The sequence below is a fragment of the Mustela erminea genome, chromosome 18 (genome assembly GCF_009829155.1).
Source record: "Mustela erminea isolate mMusErm1 chromosome 18, mMusErm1.Pri, whole genome shotgun sequence".
Lineage (NCBI taxonomy): Eukaryota > Metazoa > Chordata > Mammalia > Carnivora > Mustelidae > Mustela > Mustela erminea.
The window spans coordinates 38,945,526-38,962,363 of NC_045631.1; the positions used below are offsets into that span (position 1 = coordinate 38,945,526).

The following is a 16,838-nucleotide window of genomic DNA, read 5'->3' on the forward strand; positions in this document are numbered from 1 at the left end:
GGAATGGTGGGTGGGACTCTGGTCCTTGTGGGTGGCACCTTCCCCCTTCAAGCAGGCACCATTAATATATGCAAAGCATATGCAAATCACCCAGAAGAGAGACACAACATCCACGGAATGTCAGAAGAGACCTTGGAGATGATCCAGCCCACACCCCCTCATTTCACAGGTGAGGAAAGAGGCCCACTTCAGGCAGGGACTTGTTCAAGGTCACTCGGACATTTGGGTGCTGAGGAAGAGTGGGAATGAGCTCCCTTTACTCAGAGTCTAGTGCTCTTTCCACGAGAGTCCTGTCTTTTATATGGGAGGTCGACAAGATGGCAAGAGGGCACAGGGCTTGGATGGGGCTCCAGGAAGGCCTCCCAGAGCCCAGGGGTGAGGGGTGGGGCTAGGACCCGTCCCTTCCCACCTCTGAGCCTGGAAACTGCTGGGGTATGAGGGGAAGAGCGTGGACAGGGCAACAGTGATGCCTGGGACTGTGGGTGACCAGAGGGGCGGAGGGACCAAGGCCAGAGGCGCTGGTTTCCGGCAGGCAAGCAGCAGAAGGCGGCAGGAGAACTGGAGTGTCTGAAGCCCAATGTCAGGGCAAGGTGCCCGCTGTGATGTGGGGAGGGGGATGGTTTCCTTGCTACACACACACACTCCTCCAAGGGCTCAGCAGCCCCCTTCCGCTTGGACTCTGATATCTATGGCACCTGACAGACCATAATAGTCAACCCGGCCCCATCCCTTCAGTGGCTGCGGCTGCCCTCCACCCCCCAACTTGGCTTCTCCCACCTTCCAGACAGTCCTAGAAAGCAGGACCAATGCTGGGGGGAGGAAGACAGACAGATGGGAGGAGGGCAGACAGAGTGAGCAAAGGGGAGACAAGGTTGGGGGAGAGAGACAGAACGAAGTGCAGGGCCCGAGAAACCAAGGGGCAGAGCGAGGGGAGGCCGGAGGAAGAAGTGGGGGAGACACAGGGGCAGGGTGGGGGGAGATGAGAGGGGGAGGGGGAAAGTGGGAGCAGCAGAGCAGAGAGAGAGGACTGCAGGCCTCTGGGACTGAAGCAAAGCCGGAGCCTGGGTATTGGGCAGAGGAGCCCCACCGAGGCCTCGGGACTGTCTGGCAGGAGTTGGGGACCAAGCCCCTTTCCCTCTGCCCACCTCCCCAGCAATTCCTGGGCTGCCAGGCAATCATCCTCCTCTGCCTCCCTCCCTCTGCCTCTCTCCCTTGGGGCAGCAGCCAAATCCAAAGCCTTCATCTCTGCTTTTCAGAGCTGGGAATGAAAGAAGGGGAAGCGAGTGCAGCCCTCAAACCCGCTGACGGCCAGATTTTTATTATCTTTGCTCGAATGGGCCCTAGGAAGCCAACAAGGGATTCTTCAAAGAGCATCTGAGTGCCTCATTGAAGCCCGCACCTGCACCAGCCCACCCACGACAGGCAGTCAGAGTTTGGGGGGCACAAGCTGTCCCCCACCTCCCACCAAGCCCAGAGACCAGACTCAAGGCTGCCAGGAGCCTCACCCTCAGCTCTCTGTGCCTAGGCAGGGGCCACTGGCTCAGGCAACCAGGCTCCAAGGCCACACCCAGGCCTGCTGGGCCTCTGAGGCAGTCTCTGTCCCTCTCTGGGCCTTGAGGACACAAGCAAAAGAAGAAACTGGATCTCCTTGCCAGGGCTAGAGGAGATAAGTGCTCAGGATTCCTCGAAAGAGAAGCTTTTATGGCAAGCCCTAGGTCTTTCCCCTGAACTCTCCACCTGCACCCCCCAGACCAGCCCCCTCTGCTGCCTCCTGACTCCCCCTTGCAGGACCCCACCCAACCACAGCTTCCCCTCCATTCCAGAGCCCCAGGCCCACCATTCAGTATGATCCTGAACCCCAAATCCCCCTCCCTCCATCCAGATCTTCAGCCCCAGCTCCCTTCTTTCCCTAAGACCTGACCTGGAGTGGGGGTGGGGCTCAAACAGACCGGGTACTTTAAAGAGCCCAGCCCCCTCCCTTCTAAGCTTGGGTCAGAGAAAGCCAAGGTTGGCACTGTGCAGACAGAAACCATGCCACCCCCACCCCCCAGGTCTGACCACACTGTTGAGATCGATGCCCGCAGCCAAAGAAGGAATCAATGGTTCTAATTAAACCCTTTTTCCAGGGTGGGTCCCTGGGAAGAGAGAGAGAGAGAGCGTCTGAGGCTCTGTATCCCAGCACACAACGCTGTACCCAGTACATCTTTAAGAAACCTGGAGCTCAGCAGGAATCAGGCCACAAAGACCCCAGACATCCCCCCCCACCCACCTCTGGCCACATTAGACAAGGAGCAAACAGAAGGCCTGGGGTGGGGGCAGGTGTCCTGATGGCTCATTCCCAGGGATCCTTCCCCTAAGAGAGTTCCCCCAGTTCCCCCTCTCCACTCAGCCCCTGAGGACCACAGTTGCTTCTTCCAGATCCCCAGAGCACAGGGGGGACCCACATCTCCATCCCAGCCCTGAGGGTCATCATAGAGAATCGGCCATCATGGTAAGGGCGGAAAGGAATGGGGCGGCTGGGGGGGGGGGCACTGGACAAAGACCCTCTTGTCCCCAAGGCACGGTGGCAAGAAGCCAGGGCAAAGCCTTTGCACTCGCTGCCAATGGTGCCTGGGTGCCAGGCAATCTGGGTGGAGGGTGGGAGGGATCTTATTCTTGCGACCCCCTCCCTTTACACCCCAAGCCTTCACCCCCAAGCCTTCCTTCTACACGAGGCCACCAGCTAAGTCTCTGCCCCAACAACTCTTGGCTTGCCTGGAGCCCTCCTTCCGGTGTGAATACCAGGCCCTGACACTTGCTCACAGTGGCCCCAACACCAGCCAGAACTAGCAAAAGCCTTCCTGCAGAAACCCAAACTGTCCCCCACATACACACACACACACACACACACACACACGCAACCGCACGAGACACCACCGCGACAGCTGCCACCAAGAATGACAGAGCTTCACATTTTCATAGTGACAGTTTCCATCAAATGCAGCATCAATTCTTGAAAACCAGCAAGGATAGGGAATGGAATGAGAGAAACTGAGGCATGAAGTTAGACAGCAAAGCAGTTGGCTCAAGGTCACCCAGACCAAGATACCCATAGTTGGGAAGAAGGTATCCAACCTCCAGCCCCACAAAGTGCTCAAATCCCACACCAAGGAACGTTTGGACCTACAAGTCCCAAGTCTGGTCAGCTATACACCCCCACCATGTCCTCATTTGTTTCCCCTTCCCCCAAAACAACAGTAGCTCCGACATATCCTGAGAAGTCTTCAGCCAGGAGCCCTCCGCCAGCGCCACCGAGGGGGAGGAAAACACTTCCCTTAAAGTTGGGGGCTTCAGGACCTCCTGCTTCCATAGTATTTGGAGAGAGGGAAAAACATCCCGGGACCTCCTCCTTGCAAAATCCTTGCTCCTGCTCACCTGGCTCCCCTCGGCCCCCGGGGTCCCTCGATCCAGCCTCCTCCCTAGGAGATCGGGCGCTGCCCTCAGCGGTCCTCTCCCACCAGGCCAGGGCAAAGCGCCGGAGGCACTGCCAGGGCTGCATGGGGAGGGGTGGGGCGGGGGGGCTAGCACTAGCAGCCGCACACGCCCCGCCGGGCCCTGCCAGCCGAGCTGCGGAGGCACCCGGCCGGCCCCCTCTGCTTCCACCAGCATCCTGCTGCCCCCACCGACAGGACTCGGAGCTGGCCCCGGAGCTTCTGACGTAGCAGGGGGGTGCGTGGGAGGGGAGGGGGGGCTATGGCGCGTCCCCTCCCCAGCCCCGCCCTCTGCCCCTCAGCCTCTGGCGGTCCCTACCTCCTCACTCACCCAGGATGCTCTCCCCAGCTGGGGGCGCCCTCCCCTGCCCTCTGGCCTCCGCAGGGGGAGGGCTTAAGATCAAATAGCCCCTCCCCCAGCCCCTCCCCCTTATGGCCCCTCCCTACCCGCCAGCTGAGCGGGGAGCTGGTCCCCTGTTTCTGCAACTGCTGCCTAGGCTCGAGGTCTCCAGGGCTAGGGCCTCGAGGTGAGGGGGGTGGGGGGGTGGAATACAGACTTGTATCCTGGCAACACAGCTAACCCCAGAATGCACTCATCCCCTTCCTTCCCTGGGGGGCTGGCGCAAAGCGCCTACCACCACCGTCCAAGCGCGTTCACCCCATTCTGGGACCTGGGGGAAAGAGAGGCCTTTGAGGCTCCCCGCCACCCACTTCTCCAACCCCTTCGCCTCCCCACCCCCCATCCCCCGCATCCTCCTCTTCCACCACCACGGATGGACCACTCCCCTCCCCCACTCCTCTCACAATCCATCCCCCTTCTTCTCCCTACCCCTCCTTCCTCCAAACGTACCCCTTTAAATTTTCACCCCTCGGGCCCTCTCCCCCGGGCATCACGAGGCCCTCCCCGCTTGGTCTCCAGCCTCGCCAATTCCTGACCCCCTCTGGTCCCAGGACTCCTGTCGCTCGGGTCCTTCTTCCAAGCCAGCACGCCGCGGTCCCCTGCACCCCACCCCCGGCCACCTGCGCCCCGAGCATCCCTTGCCCCACCGGCCGCCGCCTCCCCGGTCCGGCCGCCGCCCCCGCCCCCGGCCGAGGGGAAAACACACAAAGAAAACAGAAATACCTTCCACTTAAGCATGGAGGCACATTAGGGAGGAGAGAGACAGGGACATGCCTTGGGACGGAGCGTTCCCCATCGGGCGGGGGCGCGGGGGGCGGGGGCCCCGGGCCGGCCTGCCTGGCGCTCGCCCTCTCGCCGCCTCGCGGACTCCTCGCTCGGCCCCAGCCCCGGGGCGCGGTGCCAGGCGGGCGGGCCGGGGGCGCGGGCCCCGCCGGGGTGGACCAGCTGGGAGGGCGCCGGCGGCCGGGCGTGTGGGTGCGCGCGCGCGCGGGCGTGTCACCGAGTGTGCGAGAGCGAGTGTGTGTGTCTATGTGTGTGTATGTGTGTGTGTATGTGTGCGGGGGGGCGCGCGCGCGGGCCGGCGCGGGTGTGTCACTGCGGGCGGGAGCGCGCGCGGCGCGGGTACCCGCGTGTGGCCGGAACGTACAAAGGGCCGCCGGGGGTGGCGGAGAGCCGAGGAGAGGAGGGGGCGCTGCGTCTCGCGCCCTCCAGCTGCACGGCTGGATCTCGCGGCGCGCGGCCGGGCCAGGGGTGCGGGGCGCGCTCACGCTCCCCTCCACTCCACCTGCTTCTCCCACCCCAAGCCATCCTCGCACCACCACCACCGAGACAAATGCCTCGGGCCGGGGACCAGCCTCGGAGGAGAGGGGTGCACCTCGAGGGTGGGGGACTTCTCGGTCTCCGAGCCCTGGCTCGCCAGGGGATTAGGAGGCATTCGGGGAGGAACAGGGCAGGGAGGCAAGCGGAGCTGAGGGACCGGGTAACCACTTTTCAGCCAAGGTGACCTCCGAAGGCCACAGCCGCCCTATGCAGGGAGAGGCTGGACCCTCTTCGGCCTCTGCCGGGGTCGCCCCCCTCCACCCCACTCCTTAGACTCCGCTCAGCCTCAGGGATCCCGTCCCCCGGCGCCCCCTGCTGGGCTGTGTCCTTGCCCCAGCTCCGGTTGCGGCCCCTCCTGCAGGCGTCTGCTGGAACTGCAGAGGCCAGTGCTAGGATTGAGGGGAGCCAGCTCCTCTGTCAAGCAACACCCCAAAGGAGCGCGCCCCAGACCCTTCTCACACCTCGCTCCGCTCTGCCACGGCCACCTCCAAGGCAGCATGCGGAGCGCTAGCTCTGCCCCGCCCCCGCTTTATCCCCACCCCTCCCTGTCCCACCTTGGCCTACCTGTTGGCTCAGCAGACCTCCGGCTCTGACCGGCACTGACCCTGACCTGCCCTCCGGAGCCGGTTGCTTGCTTCCTCTCTCCCGCCCGCTCTCTGTCCTGTCCCTCCTCTCGCAAACTGCTCTTGGAGAGGAGAAAGTGGACTGAGTCCCCTGCTCCTTTTCTTTACCTTCCCAAAGCCACTTTAGATGGAGCAAGAAAGGGGCACAGGAACTCTCTTCAATATAGGGCACCAGGCAGGCAGCAAGGCAGGAGAGAAGACCCCACCCCAAGTGGCGCAAATGACAAACCGGTTTCCCCACTTCCTGGTCTACCCAGGTTGCAAGCTTAATCTAGGCTCTCCCATTTTCCTGCCCACTCCCAGGCCTGCCCCTGGACCAGCCACATGCCTGGCTAGGGGCAAGTCCCAGATGCCCCTCAAGATTAATCTCCAGGTGCAGTAGCTTAGCCGGCAGGGCCAGGGCCGGACAGGGAAGGGGCCCTTCCCAGCTCCAGCAGGGCTAGCTCGGGAGGACAGCCAAGAGCCGTGTCTCAGACACACCGTCTGGGCACACGACCCCAGCAGTCGGCACCCTGACTTCTCCCATTCCCGGCCAGCTGCTCTCCCTCTGCCAACTGGACAGTGCCCATCTTTTGGCCTCAACGCACAGCGGGCACTCTTCCAGCTCCCTGCCTGGCTGTCTGCCCAGGATGGGCATGGGAGGCAGCAGGCCCTGTGTAGGGGAGGGGGTGGTGTAGGGAGGGGTGGCTTTCCCCCGACTGCTCGGACACCACCTCCCACGCCTCTCAGAGCCTCCAGGCTGGGGATTCAAGCTTCTGTGCTTCCATTCAGAAGTCTGACTCAACTGCACAGAGTCCATCCCTTCCTCTCCCTTCAGGTTTCCCCTAAGATGGGGTCTCTTCCCTCCCTCACTTTGTGCACAGCTAAGGAGAAGGGAATCAGCAAGTGCTTTACTCAGATTCTCTCATTTAACCCCCTCAACAATCCTGCAGAATGGGCACCTTTGGCCCCATTTCAGAGATAAAGAGTTGAGGCTCAGACAGGAATAGCCATGTGTGTCCACTCTAAGAGTAGCACAGCTGAAATTCAAACCCAGATCTGCCTGACTTCAAAGCTCTCAGCATCTTTCCCATCACCAGCAGCACCTTCTGTGTGCACTGCCAGAAGCCGGGGCCAGCCTCGGTGGATGGAAGAGAGCTGGGCTCAGGAACGTTCAGTTATGTCAAGGTTAAGGAACTGGGCATTAGCCCTGGATGATGACAGGAAAGACGCTTGCCCAGTCCCATGGAGATTTTTCTGCCCTTAGGATAAATGCCAAGAAGCCACTGGTTTGGAGACTGGATGGAGAGGCTCTATGAATCAGCCCCCAGAAACTGGAGGAGTTCCAAAGGTGTCAGCAGGACAGTGCATCCATCTTTCCCCACCCTGACGTGACCTCCTGCATCAGGAGGGCTCCAGGGTCCTGACGTGAGCCCAAGGCGGACACTTAGCCACTGAGCTAAGGAGCTCCAGGCACACAGGAGCTCACTTAAAGAGGAACACTTAACGTTGTTTTTTTTTTTTTTTAATATTTTATTTATTTGACAGACAGAGATCACAAGTATGCAGAGAACCAGGCAGAGGCAGGCAGAGAGGAGGAAGCAAGAGATCACAAGTATGCAGAGAACCAGGCAGAGGCAGGCAGAGAGGGGGAAGCAGACCCCCTGCTGAGCTCGATGCAGGACTCTATCCCAGGACCCTGAGATCACGACCTGAGCCAAAGGCAGGGGCTTAACCCACTAAGCCACCCAGGCTCCCTGACCCTTAACATTTCTCATCGAAAAATAGCCTTGATTTCATTTGACCCCCTATTCCCCTGAACTACTTCATCCATACCCACACAACCCAGGTCAGCTGGGTCCCATAGAGGGGTGAGAGGAGATACAGTTTCAGAACCGAAACAAAGGCTCTGAGACCCCACAGTGAGACAGAGGATGGGTGGATGGCATTGACCCTCACCCCCCCCCCAGGTCCTCTGGCCCAGCCCCCCAGGGAAGATCAGTTCCTGGCCCCCATCATATCTCCAAAGCAGAGTCTCCTGGGGTAGGGAAAAGGTTGGGAAGCCATTGCCACTGATCAACGGTAGAGCAACTCAGGTAGTATTTCTCCAGCCCAGAGATGAGAGAATTGCTCCTGGAAGCTGGCTTGGTGCCCGGGCACAACCCGTGTGCCAGCTGCCTCCACCTGAGATGCCGCAGGTGCCACCCCACCCCCACTCGCAGTCCTCAACAGGTAACTTCCCTCTTGCCCTCCTCCCAGCCAGTGTCTCTGGGCACTGCTCTTGGTCGGGAGGAGGCAGCTGGCTCATATGAGGGATCCACTAGGGCCAAGTTTAACGGAGCTTCTTACACTGTCCCTGCCCCCTCCCTGGCCTGTTCCTGGGAACCTGTGGGAGGGAGGTTATGGGGGAGCATGCTAGAGGTGAGAATTCTCGGCCACTCCGTCCCCAAGTTACAGTGAGAACAGGGAGCACACCTGGACAAACATCTGGGCAGGAAGAGAGACATGGGAACAGGGGTGGGCAGAGAGAGGCACTGGGACCTCCAGGGAAAGGCACAGGGAAAAGGATGATGTGGAAATGGTGGCTGGGATATGCTGAACTGCTCACTCTGCCATGGTGGGAACCCCCTCCCCCACCCCCAGATCCTAGAGAAAGCCCCCTGCCAGTCCCCTGCATTTCATGAGCCCCTTGGACCATCCACCCTCCAACAAGAGTGGCCCGCAGGCAGTGAGGAGGGGACTGCGCTATGGCCTTGTACCTGAGAGAAAGTGACCAGGGGGGTGACCTGGCATTTGGAGCAGAAACTGGCAGGGGTGGGGGAGGTGAGGAGGAGGGTTTTAGCTCTGCCCCAAGCCTTCAGACCGTAGACTAACGCCCCAGAGCTAGTCTTCCAGGTCTCCTCTTGCATTCCTGGCCCTCCCATTCCCCCTCCCACCCTACAGGAGAGGAGTGAATAGCAGTAAGTTTCAAAGGACCGTCCCTTATTCCCTGCGGTCCTCCCTCTCCAGCTTCTTATTGTAATGAATGCTAACGATGCTCCATAATTGATGCTCTCATTAGCACATCAAACCCACTTTCTGAAGAATGAAGAGAGAATGTGGGATGGGGGTTTCTGTGGGCTCCTGACTCTAGCCACCTCCAGCCAGAGAAATTCATCTTGGTGTTTCTAGCAGAGAGGGACCCCGGGCTAAAGGACTTTCGGCGAGAAGCCTAGATGTCCCTCTGATGGGCAGTTTTCTGAGCCCAAGTCTCTGTCTTCCTGTCAGATGGCAGGCAAGGGTCCTACCTCCACCATCACACTGGGAGTGCCGAGTCTCCCTCATTAACTAAGGCTCCCCTTCAGGGTCGTGCAATGGTTCTTACACTAGAGTGAGGATCAGAATCACTGGAGGGCCTATCAAAACAGTAGTTGCTGGGGCCCACTCCTGAACTTGCTGATTTAGTAAGTTTGAAGAAGGGCCTGGGAATTTGCATTTCTAACAAGCTTCCAAATACTGCTGCTGCTCTGGGCCCCACTTTGAGAACCAATGTGGGCCAGAGGGGACTTCTTATTTTCCCAGTCCGCTGATGCAGCTTGCCTGGCAGCTCGACACAGGGCCTGACCCAGGGGGAGTGTCCAGGAGAACTTTGTGGCATGGATGATGGCTCTTCCCCTCCCAAAGCACCTCCCTGCAAACCAAGGCCAATTCCTGCCCCGAGAGCTCCCCTGGAGACTCCTTTCTTTTTTTTTTTTTAATCTTTTTTTTTTTTTTTAAGATTTTATTTATTTGACAGAGAGCGATCACAAGTAGGCAGAGAGGCAGGCAGAGAGAGAGAGGAGGAAGCAGGCTCCCTGCTGAGCAGAGAGCCCGATGTGGGACTCGATCCCAGGACCCTGGGATCATGACCTGAGCCGAAGGCAGCGGCTTAACCCACTGAGCCACCCAGGTGCCCTGGAGACTCCTTTCTTCCCAGACTTTGACCTTTGATACTGAGGGACAGAGACAACTGGAACTGGATCTCTTGATCCCCAGCTGCGGGCCACCATGCTCTGTGCCACTGATGTCAGTGCATCTCCTGGGAGAAAGAAGGAATAAAGATGAAAGAGAGGCTTCTCAGCACCCCATCTCGCTTTGGGGAGACTTACTAGGGCCTCAATGGGGAGAAGGGCTCATGGATATAGTCCGTGAACATGAACGTGCATGCCGCTCCCCACCCCCTTCCTTCCCACTCAGTCCCTGAGGCATAAGAACGGCAGGCTAGGGTGGAGGGGAGTGGACATTAGAGCAGGAATGTAACAATGAAAGAGGAAGGCAGATGGAAGCAGGGTGAAGAGAAAATGATAGACAAAAAACAGAGGGGAGGAGGGGCGTGAGCAGAAGGGGGAGGTAGAAGAGAGAGAGTGAGGGAGGTGAGAAGCTCAGGAAAGGCAAAGGGAAGAGAGAAGAAAGATGTGGAGGGACCAGAGTAGGGAGAAGGAGGAACAGAGTCTGTATCTATCCCTGAGAGGACATATTTTGAGCCACAGGGTCCAAGAGGACCACAAGCCCAACTCCTGAAAGACCACACCTACCTTGGCTTTGAGGCTTTAGATTTCACCACCTTGACCTACATGCCTTGGTGAAAAAGGGAAAGGCAACCTCCCACACCCACATGCCAGCCAGCAGCCTCCCAGTCCTGCCAAGTAGCCTAGAAGCCTATGGTGGGCAGTAGGGCAAAAGAGCAGGGATCATCCTAACCTATTTTTCCCATGCTAGCTCCTGATAGCCATTGCCTTGCCTTCCCAGGTGACAACAATCACCTGTTGAATAAAGAAAGCAGGTGGAACCCTCTCACACTTTGCTGGTGGGAATGAAAAATGGCTCAGCAACTTTGGAAGACAGTTTGGCAATGCCTCAAAAAGCTAAACAAGGAAATAGCATGTGACCCAACAGCCTAAATGTCCTTCAGCGGATGAACGTGATCTATGCTTATAATGCAACATGATCTGTCCCTAGAAAGGACCCAAGTACTAATACTCGCTCCAACTCGGATGAATCTTGAAACACGTGCTAAGTGAAAGAAGCCAGACACAGAAGGTCACACACTGTACGACTCCGTGTATGTGACATATTCAGAAGAGGCAAATCTGTCGAGATCTGCCTTGGAGGAGGAGGAAGAAAATGGAGACCAACCCCTTCAGGAATATGAGGTTTCCTTCCGGGGTGACAACGTGTTTCGGCACTTAGTGGAGGTGGGGATTTGCACAATATGGGGAGTGCCGAAATGCTACCGAGTTGTTTATTTTAATTTTATGTTACATGAATCTCACCCCAAAAAAAGAAAAAGTAGTCATGAAAGCAGGTGTTTTCTAGGGAGTTCAACAAATCCATCTAACTGCAGAGCCTACCTGCGTGAGCCTTTCTGGAGTCACAGCCTTTCTGGGGCTCTGGCACCCCAGGCATCTGCTTGAAAGACTCAGAAAATGCTTGTGCGGCCCCCCAGGATGCTGTTTTCTGGCCCCATGCTGCATCCCTGAAGCCTCCCCCCTGCCTGGCTTGCACCCCGAGAGAAGCTCCCTTTCCCCTTCTCATTTCCCCAGCAGGCAGCAAGCACAGGATTGGGGGTTGGGGCCGAGGCGCCCCTTTGAGGCTCCTGACAAAGGTTCTGCATCCTCTCCCTAGATAAATGGGCATCCATGCCCACCACACACACACAAAAAACACAAACAAAGAAACAAACACAAAAACAAAAACCTGTGGCCCTCCCTGACCTCTGCAGCCCCTCCAAGGACCCCTGGGGCAGGGGTACTCAAAGCATGGTCCCCACACAAGTGTGGCCACTGGTTCACGAGATGAGTACAGAAATAGAGAGAAAGCATTAGGCAACCTTTCCGGGGATGTGACATTGCCACAGCGTCCAAGCACGTGATAGTTTTTAAAAAGTAGGTTCATAGTCAATTGGAAATTTAACAACAACAATAAAAATGTGTCTCACCCAGAGAGTTTGAGAAGGTACGCCCCTAAGCATCCATTCACTTCCCATTCATTCTCTGCCTGAGAATTTCAATACATTTCTTAGCATTTCTTAGCATGGAGGGCATTCAAGGCCCTCCAAGATCTGTCTGCTAAATCTTTCCTGTCTTATCTCTGGCTACCTCCTGCAGTATCACACACTACACACATGCACACACACACACACACACACACACACACACACCTACTTGTGTGCATGCGTGCCTTGTATCTCCCTCTCGCACTTTCGCCTTTGTCCATACCGTTTCCCCACCATAGGGATATTCTTTCCTTCTGCCCCTGTTGACACCTGACTCCCAATTCTAGGCGTGGCTCAAATAAATAAATAAGGCCTTCCCAAACTCTACCCCCCACCCCCGCCCTCCGCACATGCAAACAATCTAGCTGCAATTCCCTCTCCCCTGGGCTTTCCTAACACCCACTTAGCTTTATTTGCGGCTGTCCATCTCCCCCTCACAGGGCAGAGCTCTGGTCCCCCTGGTCCTCTCTGTCTTCTCCACCTTCCCCAGTGTCCACGCTGTGTGGATTCTGGAAAGTCTGCTGTCCTGATTCTCCCCGGTCTCTCCCGTGGCTGCTCTTGGCTGTCCGCTTGTTCCATGAGCAGCCTTCTGAGCCTCAAGCTCCTTCCCAAGATAGGACCCAGGCCTCCATTCCACTCCCTGCCCCACCCCTGGCTTCACTCTCCTGCCCGCCGGGGTCGGCCCACAGCAATAACCACTAGTATATGATGGGGGCCAAAAATCAGTGGCCTCCAAGACTTCCAGGACTGGAAAAAAGTTAATTTGACTTATTTTTTGAATAGGAAATCCTATTTGCAAGTGATACAAAATTCAAAAGGGGCAAAAGGGAAGTACAGTGGAAAGTCAGTTCCCCCACCACTGCCTCTGCCCCGGGCCTCTGGGGTCCAGCACCAGAAGCAAACACCATCCCCAGTTTCTTTGGCCTTTCGGGACTTTTGCCCACGTGTTCACAAGCATCTCCTCTGCGTTCTCTTACCCAAACGGCAGCCTAGGATACATACTCAACAATTATAAACTGGACATTGTTCTATACCAGCACATACCCTACCCTGTTGGGGCTGCCCTGTGAGGGGGAGATGGACAGTTGGCTGGCTCGGTCGGTAGAATGTGCACTCTTGACCTTGGGGCTGTAAGTTCAAGCCCTGTGTTGGGTGCAGAGATCATTTAAAAATAAAGTGTTTTAGGGGCTCCTGGGTGGCTCAGTGGGTTGAGGCCTCTGCCTTCGGCTCGGGTCATGGTCCCAGGGTCCTGGGATCAAGCCCCGCATGGGGCTCTCTGCTCAGCGGGGAGCCTGCTTCCTCCTCTCTCTGACTGCCTCTCTGCCTACTTGTGGTCTCTGTCTGTTAAATAAATAAAATAAAATAAAATAAAGTCTTTTAAAAAAATAATATAAAATAAAGGTGTCCTGTGGATGACTATTTAGGCCATGTCTAGGGCAAAAGATATCCTGGTAATGACTTCAGTTCACACAATGCAAGCTTATCTGTAGAATAAATTCTTAGAAGTGGAATAGCTAGATAAAGGGAAGGGGTATAATAAGAATTTTAGATACGAACCATTATTTCTTCTTTGGCCCTGATGTATGAATCCATAGCAGTCCATCTTTCCCAATTTGGCCACTTACTTCTCTAGTTGTGTGCCTGCTGGGGAAACTGAGGCAGCTACTCTCCCCCCCACACACACACCCACCCCATACACACACCCATAGAACCCCAAGTTGGACAAGAACCTGAAAGCAAAGGAAATCCAGCTTCATCAGAGTTAGGAGATGTCCCAAGGGTCCTGGGCACCTTGAGAAGCAGAGGGAAGAAGGACATGTCTTGCTTGAAAAGGGAGAAACTAGATAATGATCACTTTCTGGGTGAAGGAGGAGCTAAGTCAAAACACTGAGGGGGCTCCATGTCAGCAAGAGAGACTGAGATCAGCTCCCAGGGTAAACTTCCCGCCAGTGCAGGAGGGGTGCTGAGGGCCAGACACCAGCAAGAAGTGCAGTGACTCCTTCCTCAAGAGAGCCTTATGCCAGGATGAAAGGGGTGGTGGCCCAGCCAGGTCTGCTGGGAGGGAGAGGGCTGGAGCAGGGGATCATTTAAGCTGCCGTGCAAGGGCACGGCCTGGCCAAGGTGAAGAGCGTGGGAACTGGATTAGTACCACAGGGCCCAGAGCTTGACAGTTTTCACAGCAATCCCGTGGTGGGCAAGCAAGTGTGATGAGGGGCCCCCTTTACTGATGAGACAACCAAAGCCCAGAGAGGTTAAGACACTTGCTCAAGGCTTCACAGCCGCACCAGAACTTAAACCCAAGCCCCCACATGCAATGATATGGCCTCCACTGCCTTGGCCTCCACTGCCTTCTGGGGCTGGAAGCTTCCCAAAATAGGTCCCAGGTCTCCAACCTGGGTCCCCGCACCAACTTCTCCAGGCCCTTTACACCCTCACTCCTCCCTGCCCCCCTCCCCACCAACCCCAACCATGCAGCAGAACAGCAGAACAAGGTGGGGACTGCTGGGCCAGGCTGCAAATCCCTCTCCTGTCCAACAACAACAACACAGCAGGAGAGGAAGACAGAGGTGGGAACAGGTCCCAGACTCCCCTCTCACGTGTCCTCGCCCGTCTCAGTCCCAGACTCTCTCGTGATAGGAAAGTAGGCCAGTTTGGAATATGTCACAGATATTTTCGACATCCCCATCTGTACTATCGCTTTGCATACAGCCAAGTGGGGCAGAGCCAGAATCTCCGTGCTGGATGAGGGGTACGCCTGCTACCTCTGGGGCCCGGAACCCAAACAGGGGCTGCAAACATGCACAGGGAACCCTGAAGGGCATTGGGCACTGGGCACTTGTCCAGCTGCCTGAACAGGGTGGGACAAAAGACTAGCCGTATCTGCCTTCTTCCCAGAGGAACAGAAGCAGAACAGCTGTGCGATTTATGGAAAGGATCCCTCTGCCCTGTGAGCCTGGGGATGGAACACTGAGGAGGGAGCAATTAGTCCTGCAGGGAAAAGGGGTCTGGGAAAGCTTTAGGGTAGATGTGACTGATACTTGAGCTGGGCCTTGAAAGGGGGGCAGAACTTTGCTGAGTGAAGATGTGGAGGGCTGAGGCACCCGGGTGGCTCCGTGGGTTAAGTGTCTGTCTTTGGCTCAGGTCATGATCTCAACGTCCTGAGATCCAGCCCACATCCAGCCCTGCATCATCGAACCCCTCATCAAGCCTGCTATTCCCTCTCCTTTTGTCCCTCCCCCCATGCTTTCTCTTGCTCTGCAATAAATAAATAAAATCTTAAAAAAAAAAAAAAAAGAAGGCTACCTTAGCACAAATGTTTACCACTCCATCCTCAAAAATCCCTTTAAAATGACAGAGAAAAAAAATACACTGGAGTTTTAAAGCAGATTAGATTATAATAATGGCAAAACCAAACAGAGAATAGGAATGCATGATCCCATAAAGGAACTCACTAAAAGTGTGAATCTTCCATAAAAGAACCATAGATTTCCTGCTGATGTCAGGAATGAGGCAAGTATATCACTCTCATCATCCTTGTTCAATATTGTGCTGAGGCTCTAACTAGTGTTCTAAGGCAAGGGCCCAAGGGCATCCAGAATTGAAAGGAAGAAGTAAAATTGCCCAAGATGGCATGGATTTCTAAGTGGAAAATCTGGTGGAATCTAAAACATAGCTATTAGAACTAATTATGTGTGTTTAGCAAGATTGTAAGTATAAAGTCAACATATAAAATCAATTGTATTTCTATATAGCAATGAACAACTGGAAATTGAAATTTAAAAAATAATACCATGTACAATAACATCAAAAAATATTAAGTACTTAGGAAAAAGACTGGTAAAAATATTCAAAACCTATACACTTGAAACTACAAAACTTTGCTCAGAGACCTCAGTAGATGAGGAGGTATACTATGCTCATGGATCAGGAGACTTATACTGTCAAGATGTCAGTTCTCCCCAAACTGATGTATAAATTTAACACAATCCCAGTCAAATTCATAGCAGTCTTTTTTTGTAGAAATTGAAAAGTTGATTCTAAAATTCTTATGGAGGGGTGCCTGGGTGGCTCAGTGGGTTAAAGCCTCTGCCTTCGGCTTGGGTCAGGATCCTGGGGTCCCAGGATGGAGCCCCGTCTCGGGCTTTCTGCTCTGCAGGGAGCCTGCTTCCTCCTCTCTCTCTCTCTCTCTCTCTCTGCCTGCCTCTCTGCCTACTTGTGATCTCTGTCTGTCAGATAAATAAATAAAATCTTCAAAAAAAAAAATTCTTATGGAAATGCAATGGACTTAGGATAGCCAAAACAATCTCAAAAAAGAAGGTGGGGGTGGGGGGAGTTGAAGGACACTTTCCCCTGGCTGGCGGCACAGAGGCCTCCCATGGCTGGAGTTACTGTAAGAGACCTGAACCTGCAGGAGTTCATCAGAGCTCTGGCAGCCTTCCTCAAAAAGTTTGGAAAGCTGAAGTTTCCTAAATGGGTGGACTTGGTCAAGCTGCCTGAGTGTATAGATCTTGTTCTCTGTGATGAGAACTGGTTCCACAGATGAGCCACTTCCACAGAGCAATGCCTGTATCTCTCGGGCTGCACCAGGTTGGCTCCATGACCAAGATCTATGGGGGACATCAGAGAAACAGCATCGCACCCAGCTCCTCAGTCGATGCTCCAAGAATGTGGCCCACAGGGTCCTCCAAGCCCTGGAGGGGCTGAAAGTTACAGACAAGAACCAAGATAGGGGCCACAAACTGACACCTCAGGGACAGAGAGTTCTGGACAGAATCTCTGGACAGATGGTGACTGCCAACAAGAAGCATTAGAACAAACGCTGGATGGGGGTGCCTGGGTGGCTCAGTCGTTAAGCGTCTGCCTTTGGCTCTGGTCATGATCCCAGGGTCTTGGGACTGACCCCCACATCCAGCTCCCTGCTCAGCAGGAAGCCTCCCTCTCCCACTCCCCCTGCTTGTGTTCCCTCTCTCGATCTCTCTCTCTCTGTCAAATAAATAAATAAAACCTTAAAAAAAAAAAAAAAAAGAACAGGG

At 55.5% G+C, this 16,838-nt stretch overlaps 1 protein-coding gene and 1 pseudogene across 21 annotated transcripts in view; one reads left to right on the forward strand and one right to left on the reverse strand.

Moving 5' to 3' along the window:
* SRCIN1 (SRC kinase signaling inhibitor 1) overlaps positions 1–5,984 on the reverse strand; it is a 65,207-nt gene extending 59,223 nt beyond the window's left edge. For 6 of the 21 annotated variants that reach the window (XM_032320933.1, XM_032320932.1, XM_032320929.1 and 3 more), the window contains exon 1: positions 3,415–3,705. In XM_032320933.1, the coding sequence (XP_032176824.1) occupies positions 3,415–3,538 (124 nt within the window). In that variant the 5' untranslated portion in view covers positions 3,539–3,705. Of the gene's footprint in view, positions 1–3,414; positions 3,706–4,593; positions 4,920–5,921 lie in introns of those variants that run through there. The other 15 variants (XR_004280535.1, XM_032320949.1, XM_032320948.1 and 12 more) reach the window with 9 other exon arrangements.
* A 10,170-nt stretch (positions 5,985–16,154) lies between these two features.
* On the forward strand, positions 16,155–16,616 carry LOC116577557 (annotated as a pseudogene).
* The last annotated feature ends 222 nt before the right edge of the window (positions 16,617–16,838 follow it).